At 37.1% G+C, this 23,503-nt stretch overlaps 1 protein-coding gene across 4 annotated transcripts in view; it reads left to right on the top strand.

Moving 5' to 3' along the window:
* DIS3L (DIS3 like exosome 3'-5' exoribonuclease) overlaps nucleotides 1–22,429 on the top strand; it is a 50,808-nt gene extending 28,379 nt beyond the window's left edge. For 2 of the 4 annotated variants that reach the window (XM_069098257.1, XM_069098253.1), the window contains exons 5-17: nucleotides 2,292–2,468; nucleotides 3,333–3,411; nucleotides 4,470–4,649; nucleotides 5,044–5,213; nucleotides 9,593–9,754; nucleotides 10,757–11,004; nucleotides 11,866–11,958; nucleotides 14,205–14,738; nucleotides 16,951–17,105; nucleotides 17,203–17,381; nucleotides 20,343–20,488; nucleotides 21,838–22,012; nucleotides 22,099–22,429. In XM_069098257.1, the coding sequence (XP_068954358.1) occupies nucleotides 2,292–2,468; nucleotides 3,333–3,411; nucleotides 4,470–4,649; nucleotides 5,044–5,213; nucleotides 9,593–9,754; nucleotides 10,757–11,004; nucleotides 11,866–11,958; nucleotides 14,205–14,738; nucleotides 16,951–17,105; nucleotides 17,203–17,381; nucleotides 20,343–20,488; nucleotides 21,838–22,012; nucleotides 22,099–22,407 (2,607 nt within the window). In that variant the 3' untranslated portion in view covers nucleotides 22,408–22,429. The remainder of the gene's footprint in view (nucleotides 1–2,291; nucleotides 2,469–3,332; nucleotides 3,412–4,469; nucleotides 4,650–5,043; nucleotides 5,214–9,592; nucleotides 9,755–10,756; nucleotides 11,005–11,865; nucleotides 11,959–14,204; nucleotides 14,739–16,950; nucleotides 17,106–17,202; nucleotides 17,382–20,342; nucleotides 20,489–21,837; nucleotides 22,013–22,098) is intronic. The other 2 variants (XM_069098256.1, XM_069098254.1) reach the window with 2 other exon arrangements.
* Nucleotides 22,430–23,503: the final 1,074 nt, after the last annotated feature.

Raw genomic sequence — 23,503 nt, 5'->3', positions numbered from 1 at the left:
TGCCAAAAGACTGAATATGTGAAATGAGTGTGAGTGAGAAATCAAGTATGATACTGAGGTTTTGAGCCTGAGTGACTGGGAGAGTGGTGATGTCCCTGATGATAACAGAAAGGTAGGCAAGGTAGAAGAGTTCAGGGAGAAAGATAAGGAGTTTGTCTTGGACATATTGAAGTTGAAATGCCTGTGGAATATCTGTCTTGAAATGTCCAAAAGACATTTTAGTCATCCAGGACTCCAATGTAAGAGTAAAAATAGGACTGGATATATTGATCTGGGAGTCATCTGCATAGAGAGGCTCATTGAACCCATCAGAGCTAACGAAATCCCCAGTTGAGATGGTATGGAGAGGACGGCTTAGGACAGAGACTTGGGAGAAAAGTGGCTAGTCATGGTTACTGGGTGTGTCCTGAAGGAAGATCTAGCAAAGGAGACTGAGGAGTAAGATAGATAGGAGAACCAGGAGAGAGCAATGTCATGAAAACCTACAGAGGAGAAGACAGCAATCTTCAGTGTCAAAGACAGCAGAGAGGTGAAAAAGGATGAGGACTGAGAAATGACCATTAGATTTACCAATGAAGAGAATGGTGCAAGGCAGATTACAGAGGATGTAAAAATGAGTGAATGGAGAGGAAGTAGAGGCACTTAGGATAGGCAGCTTCCTCAAAGAGTTTAGCTGAGAAGGGGAGGGGATATATACCTAATAGCTATTGAGAACAAGAGACAGTGACCTGTGGCATACATTCCAAAATGGTGCAAGAATCCAAAGAGGAGGCATGAAACTTTGGGGATTTAAGTGAAGGTGTATACACTGGTGATCTCAAACTCAACATTATCACCCTTACCAGCCTTCTTCCTTGGATGCTGACATTTGTCTAAAGAAATAATCATAGTGAGTATACCAGCAAAGAATTGAGTGCTAAGTGATGCTAGTATTCATCAGTTACCTCTTAGGAATTACTGGTACCGTGACCGCTTACTTCTAAAGATAGTTTAAAATTAATTTAGGTTAACAGTATTTGTTGAATGCTATATGCATAGTGCTATATTAAGTTACCAAAGCAACATAAGGAAGAGAATTCCTAAGGAGCTTATGGTCTGTTGAAGGGAGAAAGGCCCAGTGCAGATGTAAACCCAGGTGATAGAGATAGAAGTCAGTCTCCCACTTCTCACCTTGTTTCATGCTGGCCACTAAAGATCTATATTGCTTTCAGAACCAGGAGAGAACATTGTACACAGTAACAGCAACATTGTGAGATGGCCAACTGTTCTCAGCAATATAATGATCCAAGACAGTACCAAAAGACTTATGATAGAAAATGCTATCCACATCCAGAGAAAGAACTATGGAGTCTGAATGCTGATCAAAACATACTGTTTTCTCTTTTCTTTCTCGTGGTCTTTCCATTTTGTTCTGATTCTTCTTTCACAAAATGACTAATGTGGAAATATGTTTAATATGGTTGTACATGTATAACCTATATTAGATTGAATGCCATCTTGGGGAGGATGGAGGGGGAAAAAATTAGAACTCACAATCTTATAAAAGTGAATGCTGAAAATTAATAATTTTTTTAAAGGGGAAAAAAGATCTACGTTGCTCTCCGTGTCTCTTTTAATCAATTTAGTCAAACATTTTTCACCACTGACCCTAAACATGGTCAAGCAGATAAAGGCACCTAGACCTGTATAGCCAGAATTTAGCTATGTGATGATCCATTTTAAGACAGTCTCCAGAAACAGGGTACTTTGTCTCCTCCTGTCTGCATTTACTAGCTTTAGAGATAGCATACACACATTTATATTCATGAAATGCAGAGTAATCAAGAATGCAAATACTAAGATGTGAAGGACCCTCACTAGTTCTTCTAAAAGCCTTTCTTTGTGGAATGAGAGAAGCCCCTGATGACCTGCATGACTTTGAATTAGGTCCTTCACCTCTCAAATCTCAACTCTCTTATCAGTAAAATGAGGGGTTGGACTAGAGCAGAATGGAAGTCCTTATGGGTATAAATATGTGATCCTGCTTATAATCACCTTCTCCCTAACTCCACAAAACCTTTCTAAACTAACTAGGAAGTTCATTAATCCATTGAATAAACATTCATTAAACACTTATTATGTGTGAGATCCTCTAGTGGGTGCTGGGAATGCAAATAGTGGCTAATATCTCCTCCAAGTTGTGTCCTGGCAGCTTTTGTTCAAGAAAATGAGTTTTTAAAAATGGAACTGGAATGAAGATTTTTATTTATAGTTTCTCTGGTTGTTTTTTTTTTTAAATCTTTATTACACAGAATTATCTGGACAACTTTTGGCCCGACTTAAAGGCTGCTCATGAGCTATGTGATTCTATACTTCAGGCTCGTCGTGAGAGGGAGCTTGAAAGCCAAGAGAACAATGGGAAAGAATACCCAGAGCATCTTCCTCTGGAAGTATTAGAAGCTGGAATTAAGTCTGGGAGATATATCCAGGTGAGGAAAATGACAGAAAGACATTGTCAGGAGCAAGCTACCAGATACCCGTCTCTGAACAGGAGCATTTAAAACTCCCAGTTGTGTTCTTCTTTAATTGCCTATGAGACCTTCAAGAGAGCTGGATAGATGGGCAGTCAGTCTAACCAATGAACTTGTCACTGTTGAGCAGTTTGTTGGTGGAGTGTGGGGTCAGACATTCTACTTACAGAATCTAGTCATCTAATCAAAAGCCATCATATTAGTGATGCTTTTTAATTGTAGGGTTATAGTTGAAGAGGAGGTTGGAAATGACCTTGCAAATGTCTCCTAACACTGGGGAAGAAATAAACATTCCAAGTCTAGGTTAGGAGGCTGGGATAGTTATAAGTGTGTCTTGTATATCCTGGCCTCACCTTCCTCTTTTTTTTTCAACCCTCTCAGTGACAGGTACACAAGAGGCTATTGCTGCCAGGGTTTCTTCTGTCAGAAATGAATATGATAAACTCAATCTCACTGATATATTAAGAATTTAATAATGTTACACCTCTCAGTGATATCTACATTTTCTGCATACTCTGAAGGAGTAGCATTTTAGATTTAAACCCGTGGGATATATTTGGGGATAGGAGCTTTCCTGGACCCTTATGCTATATGGGTAAGGCCAATTCAGTCAGGAATAATGTCATTATGGCCAGGAAGAGCTCTACTAGGTCATTTCCTTTGAAGTGAAAAAAAATCCTCATTGTTGCAAGTAGTGATCCCACACCTTATAAAAATGTAATATAGTGATTACTGTTGCATCACTTTCAAATTGTAAAATTAAGCTGAATTTTCTCCCGTCCCTATCCAGGCCATCTCATTGACTGTTAATTTTGATTTTAGGGAATTCTCAACGTGAATAAACACAGAGCACAAATAGAAGCTTTTGTCCGACTCCAGGGAGCCAGCAGTAAAGACTCAGGTGCAGTATGTTCACTTTCTTTCAGGAACATTTTTACCCTTTACTGAGGTCTTCCACAGTGGAAAAAAAGTAGGATTTTTATTCTGTTACACTTTTTATTTGTCATCTCAGTCATTGCATAAAATAGAAATTGTGGCAGGTCCACTTTTCTTGTGGACCAGACTATCGAGGTTAAGAGATGATAGGTTTTTATGGTCTTTTCCCCTTGAAAATGATCCTTTCAAATCAGAGGATGTAGAAGTGAGTGAATGGAAAGGAAGTGGAGGCACTTTGGACGTGTGCTATGTCCAGCATTTGGTCATGCCTGACCTTGAATCTCCACCAGTCCAAAGCTGATTCTGCCTCCAGAACCAAGCAGAGTTCAGGGATGACTGCTCAGGAATCCCAACAAAAGGACCAGCTGAGGGGCTGCCAGCTGGGCACAAGGGCACATGGAAGACTGTCTTTAATGCTGCTGATTGATCTGCTGGAGAGCGTGATCAGAGGGTAGTTACATTTCAGTAGAATGGGTTGTTTAATGAGTTTACAGAGATTCTGATGTAGATTTGTGATGTTAAATGGGGATAACAATGCCTGTATACCTTATGGGCTTATTATAAGGCTACACTAAGCACTTTGGAGTTGTGACAAACAATTTGGTTTCAAATCCTATCTCCGACATTTGCTAACTCTGACCATGAGGAAACCACTTAATTTCTCTTATTTTCTTCATCTGTAAAATGGGAGAAATAACAGCATTTACCTTAGGTGATTATTGATGGTAACAAGGAGATAATGTATGTGACATACTTGTCAAACCTTAAAGGGATATCGTGTTGCCTATTATCATCATCATCATCACTATTACTATGAGGTAATAGTTCTGAAACGATTTGATGCTGTATCAAATAGTGCTAAAGAAATAATAGTTGATAGTTAATAATCTTCAGAACAGCACAAGTTTGTCTCCATCTTTAGAAGTACAAAGCTACTGAGTGCAGGACTATTGCATTTGAAATGTCTTACTGATATTGAGGAGCTTTGGGACTGTCTGTGTATCTTTACCTTCTTAAAAACAGATTTAATTAGTGACATCCTTGTTCATGGCATGAAAGCTCGCAACCGCTCAATTCATGGTGATGTGGTAGTGGTGGAACTACTCCCCAAAAATGAATGGAAAGGAAGGACTGCTGCTTTATGTGACAATGAAAATGATGACAAAACACCAGGGGAGTCTCCCAGTGAACCTATGCCCACAGGTAAGTGAGAGAAGGAAGAACAGAGCCTCTGGAGAGTTTCTCTTTTTAGATGCATGAAATAAATAACTTGTTAGCTCTGAAATTGGTAGACAAAAGAGAAAAGAGAGCAACCGTATCCAAGTTTACATGTCAGATATGGCAATAGAAGACCAAAAAGAATGAGATAAGGCGATCTCCATCTTGTAAATTGAATGTTCTCGATAAATGAGATTTTGTGTTCAATTGTAACTACTTAAAGGTAGCAGAATGCTGAGCTAGCCCCTTAATTCCTTCTATGCCACTTTACAAGTAATTTTAGCATTAATTTAAATATCATTTGTTCATACAGTAGACTGTTATATCTTAGCCCCTAAGTGTACCTACCTTACCAGTCAATATTGTTTCTTTTTCAAAGGCAGAGTGGTAGGAATCCTTCAGAAGAACTGGCGGGATTATGTGGTGACTTTTCCGTCTAAAGAAGAGGTTCAGTCCCAGGGCAAAAATGCCCAGAAAATCCTAGTTACACCTTGGGATTACAGAATTCCCAAAATCAGAATCAGTACTCAACAAGCAGAAGCACTACAGGTAACTAGTAGAAATTTATTTTATTTTACCCAAATTTGGCTGGGTTTGTTTAGTAGCAGTAGACACAAGTTTTTCCTTTAGCAAAGGAGGATATGAATTATGAATGACCCCAAACCATATGTCTAGTATTATGTGTACTGTTTTTAAGAAGTACTAAATATAGAAGAATCAGCTATTGAGTAGTCTTCAGTTAATAAATGAAGGGCAGAAAGAAATTGTCCTAGAAAGAACTGTGTAGGACAACCAAAGAGAATATATATTATCCAGCTGTCCAATTCAGAAACTAGTTCTGTGTGTATGTATATGTGTGTACGCACACACACACACACACAAGCACACAAACGTACAAACACACTTGTAAAAATCTTGTTAGTGTTGTTGGCAAAGTATAGGTATGTATATTTATTTACATACACTTGTGTGTATGTATGTGTACTTTGCCAATAACACTAACAAGCTTTCTTTCAACAAATCATAGAGAAATTATTTTTGTGCCTTATAGTGATGATTTGATATAATGTTGCTTCACAGAATCAGTTGCCTAGAAAAGAGTATAGCAATGAAAAAAGATATAAATAGAGGGAAAATTAGAAATTATCCCTCACTTGACTAGACTTCAGGTCTTGGCTACCTTAGCTCCTATAGTATTTCACAAGATGGGAGAATTGTCTACTCTCCACAGTATAATGAGGCTCATCGCCTGCAGGTTTGGCTTCTAGGTGGGGTTGGCCATTACAGCCCATGAAACAAAACTTCAAAATGACCCTTTAGTCCAGTGTGGCTCCTTCTCTCTGTAACCTGTTGCATAATGTCAGAAAAGGGGATGGATGCTACTAAGAATCATAGTTTTTAGGTCCTTTATAAAAATTAATTCATCTTTCTAAAAATTAATTTATTGGTATTCTAAATGTGAAATCCTTGTCTAATGATTAACAAGTTGACATTTTATTAAAGAGAAATAGAACTATATCAAAATTGACATTCTAAATGTGAAACCCTTGTCTATTGATTAACAATCTGACATTCTATTAAAGAGAAACAGAACCATATCAAAATTGACATTCTTGAAAAAAATGAAACTGAAAGACATAAGGAAATTGAAACTAAGTGGTAAGCTTACAGTGCATCCTTGGAGAAACAGATGATGAATTTGGCAGAGAGGATTTTATTGTTCGCTCAAAGGCAACAAGAATCATCATTTTGTAGAACAATTACAATCATGATCAACAATTATAGTCATGACCATAAAAAAAAAAAAAACAACTCCTGAAGATAGTTACACCAAAATCTATTGCAGAAGGGCAGCTAGGGGCACAGTGAATAGAGCACTGGCCCTGGAGTCAGGAGGATGGATCTGAGTTCAATGCCAGCTTCAGACATTTGATACTTACTAGCTGTGTAACCCTGGACAAGTCACTTAATCCCAATTGCCTTGGGAAAAAAATAAAATAAGAATAAAAAAATAATCTGTTGCAGAGAACAGAATCTTATACACTGAAATTTGTTGTAGAGAAGTACATTTTATGGAAACCTTAATAAGATCCTCTAATCTAAATTGGCATTACATAGTAATGCCCAGTGACTTCATTTTAAAAGCAGGCATAGAAAAGGATAGTTTTAGGAAATATGGTTCAAGATTAAGAAATGAAAGGGACCAAAGGCTTGTGGACTACTTAGAGCCTCCTACTTGTATATCATAACTCATTTCTTTAAGAAACCACACAAAAAAATGAAATTGATTATATTATTAATAGACAGAACATGACTGGTTATTGATTGAATTCTAAATCAACTGTATTTTCTGAAGATGATCAGTTAGAGCAAAGGTCAAAATCAATGCCAAATTAGAAGAAAATATAAAAATTAGAAAATGACACTGTAAATAACTATAAAAGTTCCAACATGACACATCTGTACAAGCTGTTGACTCTAAAAAATGGGAAATGGATAAGAGAAAAGACATAAACTCCAGTTAGCAACTTTTTGGATTTTTTGTTTTTAAAGAAATTTTACAAGTACAGTTATGAGGCCAAAAGAGAATTCAGCATTCAGTAAGTACCTGTTATGTGTAAGGCCCTATGCTATGTTCTAGGGAGACAAATGCAAAACCAGAAAAAAATTCTGCTTGTAGAAACATCTGCCAGCAAAATTTGATTTTGCCAAGAAAAACATAACAAGCAAGGACACTATTAATTTAGAATATAAACACATTTGAAAAATATTGTAGTGGGAGGATAGTGGAAGTTATGAGCAATATCACTTCATAAAACAGGTGAGAATGGTAGAAGAGAAAATGATTTTGTAACAAGCTTGGCATGGGACCTAAGTAAGCCTTATCTTCTCAAAAACATTTAATGATCAAATTGGGAGAAGAACAAAGAGAAGAAAGCAAATTAGAACAAATGTGCCAGTGTTTCTTTTAGCAATATTTTCATCACTGACAGTGGAATCATCATATCTGAACTCTTAAATAACTCATTCTCTTGTGTATTATATGAGGAAGTGGAATTGGTACTTTAGAAAAGCAGCTGTATCAGACCAAATACACACAGAATAAATCTGTGCTGGAAGGAATGCATGATTTTCTTTTTTTGCTTTTTGGAGGGCAGTTGGGGTTAAGTGACTTGCCCAAGGTCACATGGCTAGTTTTTGTGTTAAATGTCTGAGGCCAGATTTGAACTCAGGTCCTCTTGACTCCAGGGTCGGTGCTCTATTCACTGCACCACCTAGCTGCCCCAGGAATGCATGATTTTCAAGATCTTCTGAAAGAGAAGATAGCAAATGATTTGAAAAGATAAGGAATGCCATCATTACCACTGGGCAGCTAAGTGGCAGAGTGGGTAGAGTGTTAGGCCAGAAGTTAGAAAGACTCATCTTCCTGAGTTCAAATCTGACCTCAGACACTTATTAGCTATGTAACCCTGGAAAAGTCACTTAATCCTGTTTGCCTCAGTTTCCTTGTCTGTTAAAATGACCTGGAAAAGGAAATGGCAAACCACTGCACTGTCTTTGTCAAGAAAACCCCAAAAGGGGTCATGAAGAGTTAGACATGACTGAACTGTAAAAAGTTTTGAGAGTGATGAATATATCATATTGCAGGATCTCTTGAGGAATGTATGAGAAGCCAACAATTTTGGGAATGTTATAGCCACACAGTTGACCGAAAGTTAAGAGATTGAAAGATCCTTCTATGGTTTTTGATTGTTGATTATAAGAAAGCATTGAAAAAAAAAGCCATTTTACTCAGTAAAGGCAAACATAGCCTTAAAGGCTCTCTTCTAATAAGATCAAACGTGGTAATAATTGTAAAGTGCTTAGCACAGTGTCTTGCGCATAGTAAACACTATAAAAATGTTAGTGATGATGTCTAACAAATATAATAAATTGTGAGTTTCTTTGGTAAAAGATAACTTGGTTCAGTAATCCTGTGTCAAGCAAGGCATAAAATGGGAGATGTATTCTTGCGAAATCAGTTTGCCATTGGCATAAGAGTATCCTGTGCCTTTTAGTGAATCCCTTTAGAGAATAAATTTCTCTAAATTTTCTTTTTGCAGATGACATGTACCAATCTCATTCAGAATATACAAGGGCATCCTTGATGCAATCCATGACCATTCAAAAGAAATCAGCCAGACTATCCATACAGGAAAAAAACAAATGAATGAAAAATTCCTGTTGTCCTGATTATGACATCAGATCATAACATTTAGAGCTGGAAGGGACTTTAAAGACCATTTAAAAGGGATGGAGTCAAGATGGCAAACAGAAGGCAGGGACTCTCCTAAGCTTTCCCTCAAACCCCTCCAAAGACATTTAAATTTAAATAAAATTTACCATAAACCAAATTCTGGAGTGGCAGAACCCACCAGAGGACAGGGTAAAACAGTTTTCCAGCCCAAGACAACTTGGAAGTTCAGCAGGAAAGGTCTCTTGTACCATGGAGTGCAAGAAATAGGATGAATTTTTTATTTATTTCAAAGTAAGCATTAAAATAAATTTTTTGCATCAGTTGACACAGCTGGTCCTTCAAGTGCTGGCATGCCCTCTGGTGGAAAGAGCACTGGACTTCTAGTCAAGAAAGATCTGGGTTTGAATCTTGCTTCTGATACCACCTGTGTGATGTATAGACCAGACATTTAACCTTGCTAAGCTTCAGTTTCATCATCTATAAATTGAGGATACTAATACTTCCAGTATATACTTTGTTGGGTTCTTGTGAGAATCACATGATGATGTATGTGAAGCAATTTGCAGACCTCCAAGTGCTATATAAATGTCAGCTATGATAACTTTTTTATATCTGTTTAAATTTGAATGCTTTCTGTTGACCAATTTAACACCTACTCCTGGAATGTCTTTATTTTTTCTTCTAACTTCAGGATTTCAGGGTGGTTGTACGTATTGATTCTTGGGAGTCAACATCTATATATCCAAATGGACATTTTGTACGAGTTTTAGGAAGAATACGAGATCTTGAAGGGGAAATTGCAACGATCCTGGTAGAGAACAGTATTTCTGTTGCCCCTTTTTCAGAAGCCCAGGTTAGTTCCTCTTGTAATTCTGTGTTCTAATAGCTTCTAGTGTTTCTTTTTAAATTTTTTTTTTAATTTTGCTGTGAAAACAAAACTTCTTAGACCCACGAAAGGAGAAAACCCACACTTCCCCTTGTTTGGTATTTGAGACAGCTCATCCTCTTTCTGGTACAGAGTCATTATTCTATGGTCTGTGGTCCTGATAGTGATCAGTTTGTTAAAAAATGGCCTCCTTATAGGGCATGTAGTGAGAATGTAACCATGCCCTTGTAGTATCTGGTTGCATTTCTGACTAGACCACACTTTCTACACAAACTTACAAGTATGTGAATCAAGCTCTTCCAAAACCCAAAAATATGAGAAGATTCTTCTGTTTATTTTCACAAGTTTCTCGTCTCCTAGCCAGACAAAGGAAGGATAACAAAATTGTACTTAAAGAGACAAAATGGTTGCTTTACTATTATGTTATTTCAGAATACTTTGCATTATAAAATCAGTGTTAATATAAATATAGATCTTAACTTGAATGCAGTGAGCCAGGCTTGACAAGAGTAGAATGTTTTTCATCTCTTGGCAAAATTAGTTGGGATTTGACAGGTCTAAACAGGTGATAGCAGAGAGAAAATAGCATACAGGTCTTGGTCTAAAGAGCATTGTTTTAAATGGCTTTTAAAGAATATTAGCCTATCACAATGGTGACATGTTAATTTTTCACGACTTGGACTTTGATCTAAAATTCTACAAAATTTGAAAAAACATTAGCAGCCTTTGGGAACAGTAGGGAGGAGAGGAGAACACACATTAACCATCTGTACATTCATATTCTAGCTTCTGTGTTAAAAGTAGCGATTGGAAGGGAGTAAAAATGGCTATGGGAGGTAATTGGGATGGTACATAGCTGGAGTAACATGTTAAGGGATAGTTGGAGTGGTATTTAATGTGAGAAAGAGCAGATGGATGATTCTTGAAGCCTGAAGCCCCTCAATTGCTGACTTAGTTCTCCTCATACAGATGTGTGAAATGCCAGTCAACAACTCAGAGAATCCCTGGAAAGTGAATCCTGAGGAGGAGCGAGAACGCGTTGATTTGAGGAAAACCCATCTTGTGTTCAGCATTGACCCTAAAGGCTGTGAAGATGTGGATGATGCTCTGTCAGTCAGAACCTTAATTAATGGCAACATGGAACTTGGGGTTCATATTGCAGATGTAACTCACTTTGTGACAGCAAATTCTTACACTGATATTGAAGCTAGAACCAGGTAATATTCTTAGTTAGGTGGGGATCACAATTAAATAGCATTTTAAGTAAGCATTATTGAATGTAGGTGGCTGTACTTTCAGGTCTGGTAACTATGAGAGTTGGATCTTTACAAAGAAAGAATATGCATGAGGGAAAGAGCATTGGGTTTGCCATTTCTGAAAATCGTTGGAGAAGGAAATTGGCAGTCTGCTTCCCCCTTTTTCCTTAGGAAAATAGAATCCTTAGTAATCCTATCTTTTATTATATATAGCTAACCTCTTCATACCTTCTTTTATAGTAAATTAAAATTAGCTTAATATTCCATGAATTAATATGGAATTGTTTTTATATAAATACCAGATAATTGCATTCTAACTTTTCCTGATATTCAGAATTTTATTAAGATTCATATCAGCAAAGAAAGCAATTTCCTAATTTCTTTATGTAAAGTGAAAAATATGGATACTGTAAGCACTCACCCACAAGATGGTATGCTCTGGTATAATAGACAAGCTCTTTTTTTTTTTTTTGGTTTTTTGTTTTGTTTTCTTTTTTTGTTTGTTTTTGCTTTTTGGAGGGCAATTGGGGTTAAATAACTTGGCCAAGGTCACATGGCTAGTTTTTGTGTTAAGTGTCTGAGGCTGGATTTGAACACAGGTCCTCCTGACTCCAGGGCTGGTGCTATACTCACTAGACAAGCTCTCTTAAATGGCATTCCATATTGTGTGAAAAGCTGCCAGGCTATGGTGCGCTGTACTGGTACTTTGGTCCTTTGACTCACTGTAGACCAGACCATTTCCTAAAGTAATAAATACTTCTGTATTCCTGTATTAACTATGTTATATATGTGTATGTGTGTGTGTGTGTGTGTTATTTACAGGGCAACCACTTATTATTTAGCAGACCGTCGGTATGACATGCTGCCCTCCATCCTGAGCGCTGATTTGTGTTCCCTGCTCGGAGGAGTTGATCGGTAAGATTTACTCAAACTACTGAGATTCCTCTTTTTCTTCTGCTCATCTCTCTGCTCCTCTGTTTTTTATTTGTATCCTAGGCTCTATCTTACCCTCCACTAGTCCTTGTCTGGTTCATTTTTCTGTTCCAGTTTCTTCTTCCATATATATCCTCTCATCTCCACTTCTAATAAACAATTGCCTTAACTCCTACTTGTTTATTTTCCAGTTGAGTCCAGTAATAGCTATGGGTATCTATGTGCATATATACATTTCTTAAACTTTTTTTTGCTTTGTTTTGGGGGGGAGCGCAATTGGGGTTAAGAGACTTGCCCAAGGTCACACAGCTAGTTTTTGTGTTGTGTCTGAGGACGGATTTGAACTCAGGTCCTCCTGACTCCAGGGCCGGTGCTCTATTTACTACGCCACCTAGCTGCCCACAAATATACATTTCTCTGGAGGACTCAGTGAATGCAAATTTTTTTGTATCTTTTAAAAATGCACTACCACCATCATTTTTTGTTTACTGTACATCTCTGATTATCATTCCCTCAAAATTACTGGGCTGTCACAAACGCTGTGGACAAGTATGATTCTACATACTTAGTTCTGCTTTCCTTTACTATGGAGTCAACATGAACAGGTTGATCTCAGTTAGAAGCTATTCTAATCAAGATGGAAAACTGTAAGCTAGAATTTGTTATCACTTACAACTCTACCTCCAGGTGAAATATGAGATAACTGAGGGTTACCATTTCAATTACATTAGGGCCTCATTGGAACCAACTTTGATACTGTTTTGTTCATTTAAAAATTATTTTGTTTTAATAATGCACTAAAGTCCATCCTACTCGGCATCTCTTTGTGGCACAAATGAAACCCTGAATTCTGGAAGGCTCTGCCCATAGATCACAAACTCCAGCAGGTCCTGCCAAGTTAGAACAGAGGAGAAGTTAGATGATAGCAGAAAGAAAATAATGTACAGGCCTTGGTCTAGAGGACATTATTTTAAGTTGTTTTAAAAGAATTAGCCTAAATATAACAATCCAAGACAATCCCAAAGTATTCCTGATGAAAAATGCTGTCCGTAGCCAGAGAACTGATGGAGTCTGAATACAGATCAAAGCATATTATTTTTCAATTTCTTATTTTTGTGTTTTTTTTAATTTGGTTAATTTCTTCTTTTACAGTATGACTAATATAGAAAAATGTTTTACATGATTGTAGATATATAACCTATATCATTGCTTACTGTCATATGGAGAGGGGACATAAGGGAGGGAGAAAATTTGGAGCTAATTTTTTTTTTAAATTAATATTAAAAATTTTCTTGGTGTGGCAGCCAGGTGGTGCAGTTAGTAAGAGCGTTGGCCCCAGAATTGGGAGACCCGGGATCGGTTCCAGCCTCAGATACTTAATACCCACACAAAATAACTGGCCATGTAACCTTGAGCAAGTTAATTAACCCCAACTGCTTAAAAATTTTTTTTTCTTGGGTGGCTAGGTGGTGCAGTGAATAGAGCACCGGCCCTAGAGTCAAGAGGACCTGAGTTCAAATCTAGCCTCAGACACTTAACACAAAACTAGCCATGTGACCTTGGGCAAGTCACTTAACCCCAATTGCCCTCCCAAAAAAAAGGCAAAAAAAATTTTTTTTCTTTATGACTCATGATGGAGAGAGATGTCTACTTCTTTTTCTTGTTTGGTTTTGTATCCTCTTTCCCAGTGTTCATTCCATCCATTACAATCCTTTATAACCTGACAAATGTCTAATGTGAAAGTATTTGCAGATCCATACTTGATTGCATGCCACCATGGGGGGAAGCTGAATCTTGTAAACTAAAAGTAAACGAATTAATAAGGACAAAAAAAATTTTTTTTAATTATCTTTACATGTAATTGGGAAAAGATAAAAGACTATTTTAAAAATTAGCCTATCATAATGGAGGCATGGTGATTTTTTTCCCCCTACTTGGACTTGATCTAATATTGTACAAAATTTTTAAAAAATAGAGCAGTCTTTAGGGAAAGGAGACTACTCATTAATCATCCAAACATTCACATTCTGGCTTCTGTGTTGAAAGTATCAAGTTGGAATATAAATCTAGCAGTGACGGACTGTGAGCTATTAAAGTATAGAACTGATGGTGTGAGAAACTAGACCGGAATCTATAGAAATGACAATCTATCCTAAATTTTGAAAAGCACAATTTGTAATTCAGCATAAGCTGATGCTCTGAAAAACTCTGTAATTTTTTTTTTTCAGATATGCTGTGAGTGTCTTGTGGGAATTGGACAAAAGTTCCTTCGAAATAAAAAAAGTATGGTATGGTAGGACCATCATTCAGTCAGCATATAAGCTATATTATGAGGCTGCACAAGACCTATTAGATGGAAACTTTAGTGTTATTGATGATATTCCAGAATTCAGAGAAATGGATGAGAAAAGCAAACAAGTCAAGCAGGATGAATTGGTGTGGGCGATTGGAAAGCTGACTGATATAGCCCGACATGTGAGGGCAAAACGAGATAGTTGTGGTGCCCTCGAGCTGGAAGGGGTAGAAGTCCGTGTGCAGCTGGACGACAAAAAGAACATTCATGACCTCATCCCTAAGCAGCCGCTGGAAGTTCATGAGACTGTTGCTGAGTGTATGATCCTGGCCAATCACTGGGTAGCCAAGAAAGTCTGGGAGAACTTCCCTCATCAGGCATTGTTGCGACAACACCCACCTCCGCATCAGGAGTTTTTTTCTGAGCTCCGGGAATGTGCTAAAGCTAAAGGCTTTTCCATGGATACACGGTATTCCTCCCCTTTTTTTGGGGGGGGGGGGCCGCTTCTTAGGAATTTTATACCCATTTCAGTTTGTGGGATTGGAATATACTAGAGTTTTGGGCAAAGATGAAAGACTTACTTTGTTATTGTTGGGTTGTTCCAGTCATGTCTGACTCTTCATGACCCTATTTGGGGTTTTCTTGGCAAAGATACTAGAGGGGTTTACCATTTCCTTATCCACAGAAGACTTACTAGCTCTCTTTGATTCATAGCAATGTTAGATATTTTATAGATGGTGATTTAAAATAAAAACCTATTTCCTAAATATAATATTCACCCGTTTCATTCTGTTAAGGTGGGTATGAGAAGTGTCTGGCCACTGGCTTAATTTCAGCCAGTCTATAGTGCAACTACTAAGAAATGATCCTACTTGTGCCTAAACATGCAAAACCTAATATAAGATGGTACATGCCAAAGATACTTAATTTCTTGTAAAGAAAGATGTTATACTTCCTGCTTTAAAAATAAAAAAAAAATCTTTGTCTTTTAAAATGAGCTTTAGAGAAGATTTTAAGAATACTCTCTGATGGGGGCGGCCAGGTAGCACAACGAGTAAGAGCACCGGCTCCAGTGTCAGAACGACCTGGAGATCGGAGCACCGGCTCCAGTGTTGGGACGACCTGGAGATCAAATCCCGGGCTCAGACACTCAGCACCACACCCAGAAATGACTGGCTGTGTAACCTTGAGCAAGTTACTTAACCCTGATTGCTTAAAAAAAAAAAAAAGAATACTCTCTGATAGTAATTGAAATATGCTTTATGATATTCCCATGATGTTTACACACTTAAAAACAAATTAGGGGCAGCTAGGTGGCACAGTGAATAGAGCACCGGCCCTGGAGTCAGGAGGACCTGAGTTCAAATCCGGCCTCAGACACTTAACACAAAACTAGCCGTGTGACCTTGGGCAAGTCATTTAATGATATAAATCTCTCATGTGTATGTATGTTTGTCTGTCTTTGTGTGTCCATTTTTCCTTCTCTCTGATGCCTATCTATGTATCTGTTTCTCATGTTTACCTAGCTTTATCTATGATCACCTCTTTACCACCTTTTTCCCTCTCCCCTCATGTCTTTCTCCCTTATCTCTCTGTAAGGTAGAACCAAAGTAATTTCTAAAATATACTTGTTATATTTATTGAATAGAGTTGTGTTTCTCATTTTTAAATTTTAAAACAATGGTAGAACATTTTATATTTTTCTCTCTAAAAAAGAATTTTAAAACTGAATGAAATTAGTTGCTTCACACTTCAGTGAGCCTTGATTGCTTTTCTTTTCTCTAGGTAAAGGTCCTTGATATGGGAGAAAAGTCCTCTGCTTCATCTTAGGGAGTAATTATCTTAAGAAATGTTGTATTCATAACAAGTATTTATTGAATACTTAGCAAAGAATTGAGAGTTTGAAAGAGGCCTTAGTGTTCATCGAGGCCAACCTCTCATTATACAGATGAGAAGAAAACAGAGACTCAGATGTTTGAAATGACATACCCATAGTAATGCCCCTAATTAATGAGAGGACTGTGTCCAGGATGCAGGTGTCCAGTTTTCTAGCTAAGTATTCTTTTTTTTTTTTGGCCTTTTGGAGGGCAATTGGGGTTAAGTACCTTGCCCAAGGTTACACGGCTAGTTTTTGTGTGTGTGTGTGGGTGTTAAATATCTGAGGCTGGAACCAAACTCAGGTCCTCCTGACTCCAGGGCCATTGCTTCACTTGCTGTACCACCTAGCCACCCTATCTAGCTGAGTATTCTTATTGCTTGCTATGCCATGCTGCCTTCTATGCAGATGGTTCTGGGTTAGTCACATGAAAGAGAGACCTTGCTGTGGGAGAACTGAACTGTTTAATTTTAGATTGTTCTTTGAGGACCATTATTTTGACAAGTTTAGTTCCAGAAAGTATACATGTAATTCTTTGTTAAATTAAGTATTAACTTTACCGCCATTATCAACACATTACTCCTTCCCAGATGGCTTATTTAGAATCTGGTCCAATTTCTCTATTTTAACCATAAAGAAAAACTAGATTTTTCTACTTACTTTTAAACATTGTCCCCCCAAAATGGGGACATCATCAAAAAATGATGATAGCTAAGCAGATCAAAGCCATTAGAAAGACAAGTACAGTTTTCATCTTAAAATTTTGATTTGCAGTCCTAAGACATTTTCTTTTTTTGCTTCGTAGGTCCAATAAAACTCTAGCTGATTCCCTTGATCACGCCAACGACCCAAGGGACCCCCTGGTGAACAGAATCCTGCGTTCTATGGCTACCCAGGCCATGTCCAATGCGTTGTACTTCTCAACTGGCTCTTGTGCAGAGGATGAGTTCCACCATTATGGTAGAATACTGACTTCTGCCTGACTTACAGGATATTTTAAAAACTATTTGTTTAATGTTCTTTTCTCATCATTTGAATCCTTTCTTTTTTTCTTAAGGACTTGCATTAGATAAATATACCCATTTCACTTCCCCAATTAGAAGATATTCGGATATTGTTGTGCACAGATTATTAATGGCAGCAATTTCAAAAGATAATAAAACAGAGATTAAGGAAAATTTGTTCAGCAGCAAAGACCTGGAAGAATTATGCCGACATATCAACAACAGGAACAGAGTAAGTGTATATTAAATGTCCTACCCATTGGACTACTTTTGTTAGTAATAACAATGAGGATGGTATACTCATCACAATTATATTAATTATAACAAAAACAGCACAGTGCTTTGAGGTTTTCAGAGTTTGCCTTTGTTAGCTCATTTGATCATCATAGTACCTCTGTGCCATTTGGAGCTATCCTGACCCTGATTTTGCAGATGAGAAAATTGAGGCTCAGAAAAGTGTAGTGGCTTGCCCATAGTCACACAGCTAGTAAGTGTCAGAGGTAGGATATGAACCCAAGTCTTCCCAATGCTGGGTCTGGCTCCCTTCACTCCCCCGTGCTTCCTTTTCGGCTTTCCTATTCAATAGGATTAATAGATGCCTGAGCTTTTATTTAATAGTATCATATTCTAGCAGAAAATTAGAATTTTTCATAACAATGAATTCATATTAAAATTTTTTCAAGTTCTATGAAATAATAAATACACAGATGTTCCCTAGTGGATATAGTCAGTAGCTTATGGAAACTTGGAAAGATCTTACTTTGGGGCACTGTTTACAGTAGAGATAAGACCAAGGTGTTTCCCCTACATCTGCTGCCCTCTTGCTTAGGGCTCTGCTGACTTATAAGAGGTTATGATAAAACATTTTATTTGTAAGTCATTTTAGATCTTGGAATGTATTTTCTCATGGAAATAATGTTAATAATGGCTAGTTAAGTTCTTTAGTTGCCCACAAAAGTCCGTTTACTCCAAAATGTAGCCTAGCAATTATATTAACCTTTTGTTATGTGCGTGTATATGAATATATAAAGTATGCACATGTGTAATATACTATCTGTGTGCACATGTGGGAATGTTTTCTGTGTGCACACTTATAAAAGTACATATATTAATAGGTAAAATGTACTCTTGCTATTGCTGAATGTTATTATGGTTATGCTATTTGTGCATGTTTGTATGTGTGTATAAAACTGCACTAAGATTTTTTCAGACACCCTATTTATACATATGCATGTATGTGTATATGTAAGTCACTTGTATTATGGATTAAATGAATCTTTTTAGAGGCAGCTAGGTGGGGTAGTGGATTGATTGCTGAGCTTGGAATTAGGAATTCCTGAATTCGTATCCAGTCTCAGATCTAGCTGTATGACCCTTGGCAAGTCATTTAATCTCTGTCAGCCTTGATTTCCTCAGTTGTAAAATGAAAATGATAATAATACCCTCTCAGGGTTATTGTGAGGATAAAATGAGATGCTACCTATAAAACAGTTTGTATTAGTAACTGCCAAAGTATAAATGCTATAGACTTACCAAAAAAAACTCCATTTGAAAAGTTATTTATTGTAATTTTTAAAATATTGATGTTTCTTATTGAAATTCAACATCACCACCATCATGGTTATACATTGCTCTGAACATTGCTGCTAAGTGACTGAAAAGATTGCATTAGTACTCCTAGCTTTACAATCATCCAAAGGAACAAGGTTTTGATGCATACCAGACTTTTTCGATGTGACCTCACAAGAAAAAATCTAATTGAGGTAGATAAGGTGCCAGGGGTGGCAAACGGAGAAGACTTCCTCTGCCAATACAGCTGAAAAAAATGTGAACCAGAAATGGTCGCAATGCACCGTGCTTAGTGAAAGGGTGCTGCAGCTTGTTAACATTAAAACAAAACATTTATTATTCAAAATTCACAAAACTAAGTATAAAAGAAATTCAATTTATTCAACTTTCAATTCATGGTTTTTATAAGTTTGTAGCATTCATACTTCTGAGAGCTTAAAACTGCACTAAGACTTTTTGAGATACTGCATTGGTTTTCTAATGGACATACTGCAATAAATAAGTGAAGTGTAGCCAAGTGGAAAGATCACTATCTTTGGAGTCGAAGGACCTGAGTTCAAATATCACCTCTCACACTTTTTACCTCTGTGACCTTAATCATGTCACGTAACCACACTGGGCCTCAGTTTCCTCATCTGTAAAATGAGGAGTTAGACTAGACGACTTTTCTTAAGGGAAAATTTTTATATTTTTTTCCCAATTATATGCAATGAAAATTTTTAACATCCTTTTTAAAAATTTTGAATTCCAACTTCTCTCCCCCTTCCTTGTGAAGACAAGTAATTTGATATAAATTATACATGTACAGTCATATAAAACACATTTTTCCATAATAGCCCTGTTTCAAAAGGTAGCAGACCCAAAAAAAGGCAAGAAAAAACAAGTATGAATGAAGATTAAAGCATACTTTTTTTAAACTTATTTTGGGGATAGATGACCTCCTCACTTGGATTGGAACTAAAGAATCTTGACTACTATAAACACAATCTTCTATCCCACTTAGGTGGACTTCCTCTTTTAATTCCTTATTTGGGGAAATGACTTTTGGGGGTGGCTAGGTGGCGCAGTGAATAAAGCACCGGCCCTGGAGTCAGGAGGCCCTGAGTTCAAATTCGACCTCAGATACTTAATACTTACTAGCCATGTGACCTTGGGCAAAGTCACTTAACCCCAGTTGCCCCTCCAAAAAAGCAATCAATCAATAAAAAGATTTTGATTACATCTGTTTTTATAAGGAGTGTGCATGCCTGTAGTGTGCCTCAGTGAAAGAACTTTCTGAATTTGAGTGGTTAGAAGATGCTGAATTCTGTCAACATATGTCCTAATCTGTCTCACAGAGTTTTTGTAAGGATTGCATGAAAATATACTTTGTAACCATAATAAGCGATACACTTATCAACTATTATTATTGTAAACTCTACTTGTTAAAGTGATCCATTTTAGGAAATAATATCGTTTTCCATTAGACTAACTTGCATCATTATCATGATAACTGAATTAGTTTAATTAGGCATTGTTTACTGTTACTTAGTGTTTTTTCTAGTTCAGTACAAATACTAATAATATACTAATTTGTGAAACACATCTTTCTGACTGATTTTTAAAAACTTCCCTATTCTCACAGGCAGCCCAGCATGCTCAAAAACAGTCTACTGAACTTTTCCAGTGTATGTATTTCAAAGACAAAGAGCCTGAAATTGAGGATCGTTGTATAGCAGATGGTGTCATTTATTCAATTAGAACAAATGGTGTGCTTGTATTTATACCAAGGTAAGTTATATCCACCAAGATATTAATGTAGAATTATATTTAAAATAAAGTCTACAGGATCATTATTCGGTAGTCCTAAATTTCTTTCAGGCTTTGACTCCCTTTGATTTGCCCACAAAGCAGAATACTTTTTGGGGGAGGAAGATAGAGCAGTGTTTCCCATCTTATTCTACTGGGGAAAATATATATAAATTATAATTCTAGTTCATATTTATAATAAACTGTATGTGAAAAATAGTTCTTCATATGGCATTTTGGCATTTACAAACACTTTATATACTCCTTTGATCCTACAATATAAATACAGAGTGAAATATTGGGGGGGGGAACTTATTTTAAGAGTAGTTGACCTGTTTGCTGCTACCTGTGTGATCTAAGCTGTCACTTGATATATCTGGGCCTTAGTTTCCTCATTTATAATAAAATGGGGTTTGGGGTTAGATAATCTTTATGGCACCTTCCAGCTCATAGTGCAAGTATTGTTATGCCCATTTTATAGATTTGCTGAGGTTGTGATTTCCCTAAAGTCCAGGGGTGTGCTGGAGCCAGTTCCTACTAGAAGCTGGTTATTAAATTTTCAGTGTGAGCATTTACACCTTAGAAATCAGCAAACACTACAAATAGGGCTTGGTTTATCATTTTGTAATCATCTAAGCTTAAGCAAGGTGGGAGTGGTGAGATGGGTGAATGGAGGAAATGTTAGTAATGCAGATGAAGCTTAAAAACCTGGTGTTCTTACACTTTCTACCCAAAGAACCAGTTAAACATTTACCTGTACACCTCTGCCAAGGTCATACAGAAGGTGGTAAAAACCAGGATTCAGATCTGTTTTTACTAGACTTGTCAGAGTTCTTTGCACTATGCCATGATGGTCCTACAGTCACAAAAGGTAGTCTTTAAAGGATTTTAGATCAGAATAGTCCAGTGAGGTCCATGGGCCACATGTGGCTACCAATTATGTCCTGAACCAGATTAAAATGAAATCAGTATTGAATGCTAAGATTCAATATTAATATTGAAATGAATTCTAGGGGCAGTTAGGTGGCACAGTGGATAAAGCACCAGCCCTGGTGTCAGGAAGACCTGAGTTCATACAGCCTTAGACACTTAACACGTACTGTGTGATCCTGGACAAGTCACAATACTAAAATAAAAATATAGTAGAAAATGTATATATTAATGTGTGGCTTTCTAAGTCATTATGTAGCTCACAGGAGTCTTTCTGTACAGTTTAGTGGCCTCTCTTTCAATTTGCATTTACCACCATTTTAGATAAGCTCCTTGATCTGAAGGCTTGCCTACTTACAATATAGCACTTCTGAATTTGTATTCTCCATCTGTAATCCAAGGTTTGGGATTAAAGGTGCAGCCTACCTGAAGAATAAAGATGGCTTAGTTATCTCATGCTATCCCGATGGATGTTCCGAATGGAAACCTGGATCACTTCAACGATTTCAAAACAAAATCACTTCTACCACGGCAGGAGGAGAATCAATTACATTTAGCTTGTTTGATCATGTTACAGTAAGTCCAGCTGCATATCATGTGTTGTTTAATGGAAAGAGCACAGAAGTCAGTAATATAATGTGGCCCTTTCTTCTCTTTGATAGGTAAGGATATCTGTGCAGGCCTCTCGTTGCCATGCTGACACAATCAGGCTTGAAATCATCAGCAACAAACCATACAAGATATCTGAGACGGAACTTTCTCAACAGAATTCCCTTTTAATGAAAAATGAGCTTGTGAAAGAAGTAACCAGGTCTGTTGAAGAAGCTCAGCTTGCCCAAGAAGCCAAAGTCAAAATCATTCAGGAAGAATATCAGGAATATTGCCAAACAAAAGGGACTAGCTTGTACACACTTCTAGAGGAAATAAGGGACTTAGCTCTTCTGGATTTGTCTTCCAATTATGGAATGTAAAATATATTTCTATGTTATTCCATCTAAGGAGTTTTGCCTCATGAATTTTTTTTATGCTTTTCTTAGTATATTTTACAGAGGGTGTCATTGATTATTCTGATTAGGATTAGTTTCATTTTTGGACTGAACAGTTTCATTGAGAGAGAGAACTCCCCATGAGGCACCTGTTCTATTATTTATATAGTAGCCTGGGAAAGTTTTTAAATTGGGATTTTTTAACCGTTTTTATGTCACAGACACCTGTGGTAGTCTGGTAAAGCCCATGTATTCCTTCTCAGTATAATATTTTTAAGTAAAAATACATAGGGCATCACAAAGGAAATAAATTATGTATTTTTGTGTGTGTGCTTTTTGGAGGGGGGAAGCAGGGCAATTGGGGTTAAGTGACTTGCCCAAGGTCACACGGCTAGTGTTAAGTATCTGAGGCTGGATTTGAACTCAGGTCCCCCTGACTTAAGGGCCTGTGCTCTATTCCCTGTGCCACCTAGCCACCCTGAAAATCAATTATATTGAAATAATTATCTATCCATCCACCTATCCATATCGTTATTTTTTTAAACAAGTTCATGGACCCTAGGTAAAGAACCCCTTGAGTTGAATGATTTGCTTTGGGTCATACAGCCAGTATGAATCATAGTTAGGACAGGAATTCAGGTCTTCTTGACTGAGAGGCTAACTTTTCCCACTATAACACCAACTACCTCTCAAATACTCTTCGCATATAAAAATAAAGTCATGTGAATTTCCATTCAATCTTTTGAAAAAACAGTGAACACATAGAACATAACTCTAAAAGCCAGATTATCAACCAAATTTCTAGAAACTATCAATATCAATTTCCTTTGTCCTGACTTACTATCCATCTTTTTCATTTTTGTAATTCTTCTAGAAAGACTTTAATAGCAAAAAGAAAATCTTATCTTTATTACAAGAATGGTCAGTTCTTATCATTCTAGCCAAATGGGGGTCAGAATCTAGAACAAGATGTGGGGATGTTAGCCCATCTTATAAGTACCAAGTATTGCATGTGGGCTGGTTGCTGCCACATTTGTTCTTTCATCAGATACTAAGCTCAAGACACTGGAGGACACAGAAG

Source organism: Petaurus breviceps, unplaced genomic scaffold (assembly GCF_028583685.1).
Source record: "Petaurus breviceps papuanus isolate PSGF00001 unplaced genomic scaffold, PetGlider_PUasm1.0 37, whole genome shotgun sequence".
NCBI lineage: Eukaryota > Metazoa > Chordata > Mammalia > Diprotodontia > Petauridae > Petaurus > Petaurus breviceps.
Note: the sequence above shows the minus strand (reverse complement) of the source record. Positions and strands in the feature narration are given on the sequence as shown.